The 5,101-nt window shown below is 42.5% G+C and overlaps 1 protein-coding gene across 1 annotated transcript; it reads right to left on the reverse strand.

The window, feature by feature from the left end:
- Positions 1-324: 324 nt before the first annotated feature.
- LOC311599442 (vacuolar protein-sorting-associated protein 25-like) lies at positions 325-1,009 on the reverse strand. Its single transcript, XM_084785353.1, has one exon. It carries the CDS (start codon positions 994-996, stop codon positions 466-468), a length of 531 nt encoding a protein of 176 aa, XP_084641479.1. The 5' UTR covers positions 997-1,009; the 3' UTR covers positions 325-465.
- Between the last annotated feature and the right edge of the window lie 4,092 nt (positions 1,010-5,101).

A 5,101-nucleotide genomic window follows, 5' to 3' on the forward strand; every position in this document is an offset into this window, starting at 1 on the left:
TGCCTCTCACTGCCAGGTCCCTTCTGGGTCTTCCTATCTCCGGATAGCCTGGAAGGCTGCCTGCAGCCGGGGCTTCCCCCATCCCCTAGGAAGGATCCAGCACCAGCCTGAGACGGGAGAGGACAGCAGCTAAAGGAGTGGGAGGAAGGAGACAGAAGCTTGTGCAGGCGCATATGGGTGTGTACTTATGTGTGAGAACACATGTAAAGCATCAGGTTTACGAACCCTGGCTCAGGGACAGTCTAAGATGAGCAAGGAGGTAGGGCAAGAAACATCCTTTTTCCCTGGTACCATGGGCCCACCCTAACCCAGGACAGACATAATTGCCCAGGGTTCAAGTGCTCAGGACTTGAGCACTTTGAGTCTAGTAGAGTGACAGGTCCAGTCTGTGGGGACACTAGGTCTGTCTCGTTTTGAAAGCCCTGGAAAGGTGGGAGGTAAGAGGTAAAGGGAGACAGGTCTCTGCTAGAAGAACTTGACTCCTCGTCTGTCGCTGACAGTGATAATCTTGACCTTGCGCTCCTGCTGGAGGGCCTGCAGAGCCCGCAGTAAGGTCGCCTCATCCAGCCCATGGAACTCTTCATCTTCTGTGTCCTCCCCACTGGACAGTTCATACACAGTAAACACAGAGTTGTTCTGGCCGCTCTTGGAAACCCATTGATAAATGAGTTTCCCCCATTCTTCCGGCCTCTGCCACATGATCAGGAAGCCAGACTTATTCTTATCCAACCACTTGAGGTTCCCTTTCTTCCTCAATTCTTCTAATACGATCTGAATGGACTCCACAGGAAGCTTGCGCTGTAGCTTGACGTTGTTGAAGAGTGGACTCTCCTGGGCTTCCACCACTGTCATACTGGGCTGTTTGTGCAGGCGGCAGAAGGACAGAACCAGAGAGCACCTGGCGGCCAGCTGCTTCTGCCGAGTGTCCACGTTCGGCTGTAACATAAAGAAGGGTGGGAAACGGTATTGCCACGGCCACTCGAAACTCATCACCATCGTAGGAGCCCAGAAAGCCTCACCAAACTTTCAAGGTAAGGAAAGATGCTTTGATGCTTTTGCTTTTATTTTGATAGATAACATTTAGTTATGTGTCAATATGCTTTTAATGTGTCTGCCGTTCCCCCCAAGACATTTTATTTTAAAGTTTATTTCTGCCAGTCATCTTTGACTCATACAATTTAAGTAAAATTAAACAGTACTATTTTGCCAAATGCAAGTGAGTCAAAACTCATCTTTGTTTGTTTAAAAATATTCTATAATTAATATTCTAACTATTTTAACTACTGAAAGTGCCATTTTAGATGTGTGTTGATTGTATTTTGGTTGAAAGGGCTAATGTAAAGTTCTCCTCGTAAGCTTACTTTATTCTTTTGGTTTGAGTCCCTGCTGGCCTGAACTCTGATCATCCTGCTTCCATCTACAATGGCAGGAGTGGGTAACTATGCCAGGATGCCTGTTTTATTATACAGTTATAGAAAAATACGCAAAAATATTTTTCAAATATCTCAAGGGAACTCATAACTACAGCATGTATTGGAAGCTATTGGGTGGTATAATTATGTAGTTGCTCATTGGTAATATGCTTAACGAAAGCTGATAATCCATTCAGCTGCTTCTTAACTCATAAGCTTGATAATAGGATTGAATTTGATTGGCAGCTCTACTACTAGCTGGGATTTGAGTTGCATAGGCCATAGGCAATGTTGAGCGTCACTAAGTGATGACTAAAGCAGCAGAATAAAAAGATGGGGAGAAGTTGTGAGGCCTCAAGCCAGTTGGGAGCGAGAACAATTATGTTGGTGCTAAAGTCAATAGTATAACTGTTATATGGAATGTTTTGATGGGAAGACCATTGCGGAAACTTGGTTTCTCAAGCAGCTTTGTGAGAGTAGTCTTTCTAGAGTCCTCTGCCTTCCTGACACTTCAGACTTAGCTGCCTCCCTTATTATTGACAGTAACTATTGCAACCATGACCCTAAACCTTGGCTGCTCATGGATTTGTCCAGAAGTATTTATACTCCAGTGGAATTGCTGCTACAGTACAGGGGAGATGATGAAGGCCCAGAGACTGCAAAAGGAAACATAAAGATGAGCTCACAATGCCTCGGAGATGGATGGGAATATAAACAGAAAAACATGTCTGTAGCATAAAGTAGGAAAGAATCATAACTTTCACACAAATATTAAATGGACAGGCATCACAGATTGGGCCTCACTCACTGGTGAGGGAGCCAGAGATGCTACAGTGATTCAAGCCCAAGCTCAAGAGTCACATGGGAATGAGCAGTAAATACTCGAGAATCAGTGTCCACCAACTCTATACCAGCTTATTCCGGGAAAGGCCACACCGCCAGTTAACGTCCTCCAGGAACAGCGCATCCATGATACCGACAGCTGTCATTGCTTTTAGTTGCTTATGACTGACAAGAATCATGTAACAGTTCAAAGACAGGAAAAGTGGAAAACCCAAGGAGCCAGGGACCTGGTTAGAGTGTAAGACACCCACTGACGATGTTCAGTAAGCCCCCTTTGTCTCCTTTCCAGGGGAGAGGATGCAAGCATACTTTTTACAAATGTGAGCTTACTTTTTCCTCAGAGGTTCTGTATACAGAGCAGTATCCCTAGTACTTGACACCTGATAATTGCCCTCTCTTTCTTTCTTTTTTAAGAGAAGACTGCAAACAAGGCTCAGAGAACCTTCCAGAGCTTTATTGATCTGATCCTAGCAGAGAGGACACAGAAAAACAACATTGAAAACAAGTTCTCAAGTCACAGTGTCCAGATTCCCTAACTAGCTATTGACTTTAGGCAAGTTACTTACGTTTTCTCTAATTCAGTTTCTTCATAACTAAGATGAGAAAAATAGCAGCACTTAATACGTGGGAGTGTTGAGTTTAGTAAAATAATGAACACCATTTCCTAACGAACTGTTCTTGGTAAACACATCCTATTGACAGCCTAAGAAAATGGATACATATTCTTAATTATCTTATAACGAATCTATTTTTGATGAAGGCTCACCTAAGTCCACTTTTTTCCCCCTCTGATTACAGCATTTCCTGGCTCTCTGTAATTTTCAGCTATATACACTCTGCCCCATCACTTTAAGAAACAATTGTATAAGCGGAAGCTAGGGGTGCTATCAGGAAGAATGGAGGTGAGCCCTGGGAGAAGGTGTTGCCCTAACTAGGCCATCAGCCTACTCCTTATTTAAACCTGAAGACAACAAAGAAGAAATAGATAACAGAAAAGCTCTCTGTTTGTGTAACTAAAAGCTGGACCTAATTTTGGAAAAGTGTCCCCTTCCTCTCCACTAGAAAAGACAGACGTTGATTGCTGGAGACTCTACCTTGGTTAGCCAAGAGACAGCCCCAGAGCAGTGCCTCCTATACTAATTCAGCCCTTAACTGTATGAGTTCGCCCCTGGGTAGTCACTTTCCCATAGTTTGCTGTCCTAGGAACCCAGTCCTATGTCCTGTCATACCTCCGAGATCTATTGTCTTGCAATTTTAGTGCTATGCAAACTCACCTATGAGATATCTTTATAGCCACTCTTTGTCAGGTGTTCCTGTGTGTGCAGCTGTTACACATGTCAAGAGACGTATTGTTTTCATTTCTGTGCCTAATTTATAAGATCTAAGCCAATGACGCCATGATAATGGGAAGTTTAAAAAGAAAAGCTGATGATGCCAATATATCACCTGGCAACGCCCACCTCCAGTCAGGGAAATCTCATCTTGGCTTTACTTCACTTCTTTCTAGCATTATGTCATTCATGATGCATACTTTACTGTTGTGTAGGGTTTTTCCCTCCTGGCTGCACACTCCCACAATAGTGACATGTGAGTCTCAAAATATATCTACAAGTATCAGGGTCATATAGCTAGACTCTTCATTGATTAGCTTATAACTTAACATAACCTATTGATTGTAAACTACATTCTGCCTTGTAGCTGGTAAACTGTACTCAGGACCCATGTGTCTGTCTTCTTTGATGTCTTCCCTGTCATGTCTCCCACACCCAGCTCTCTGCCCACTGAATGTTCCACCTTCTATTTTACATTTTCAGGTAGTCTATGGTTTGTTTTTGTTTTTTTTAAATTCAGTACATAAGATATTCTTACTATATTTGATTACTGTGGCACCAAAGGTATTTCTTCATTTCTCCTTGGATATCACTGATTGGTTAAGTAAATTCCCAAATTACGCAAACACCAAGTGTCAGATATGGGACAGGAACATTCTAGAGAAAAAGGAAGATTGTCTCATCAAGTTATGAATGGGAGATGGCTCAGCTAAATTCTATCGCTAAAGATGAATAGTGAAGAAAGTCATTAAGGTAAAGAAGTGTGTAATTTCTTTTATGGTCATTACTAAAATCCCCAGCAAGCTTAGCCAAGTTAAAGGCTTAGAAACAAATGCTTACATCCTAGGTTTGTCATATCAACTACAAGAGTCAGTGTAACATATTGCACTTTATATTTTCTTCCTTATATTTTATGGACTATCTAACTTTCACGGGAGGAATTCAATCACATAGCCACTTTAAAGACATTTTAAAGCTTTAAGACATAAGAGTTGGAAAGACGTATGCCCAGAAGACAGTGTAAGCCATGCCTCAATTTCACTTTTTCACTGTTAGGCCACTATGTCAAAACAGCAAGCACTTCCCTGTGTCATTGATACAGAACATATTTCTCCCATATTGGGACTATACCTAAAGGGTTCTGGTGCACACAGTAACCCCCAAAATAGCCAGTTTTACAAGAGAAGGCCTGATAGTCCCCTGGCAAACATCAGCTTGTTCTTCCAGCCTTATGAAAGAGCACGTGAGCACTTCTGCTAAAGCTACTAGATTACTTTCTCTTTGGTTTCCATGGTAATGACATTTTCAGTGGGGGAGGAGTCTATGTATACAAAAACGTAGAATTAAGAATGGAGGCTTTCACTGGAGAAAGCTGTTCAAATGTGTAGCTCTCCACAATTGATGGTTCTGGCGGCATGAAAGACGCAGGGGCAAGACTCAGCTCCACTTAAGGAGCCCTCAGAGTCTGATCATGTTCCAGTGGAGTCTACAGACAAATCAAATTGCACTTGGTTT

The sequence above is a fragment of the Acomys minous genome (assembly GCF_964271855.1).
Source record: "Acomys minous genome assembly, chromosome: 6".
In the NCBI taxonomy this organism is placed as follows: Eukaryota; Metazoa; Chordata; class Mammalia; order Rodentia; family Muridae; genus Acomys; species Acomys minous.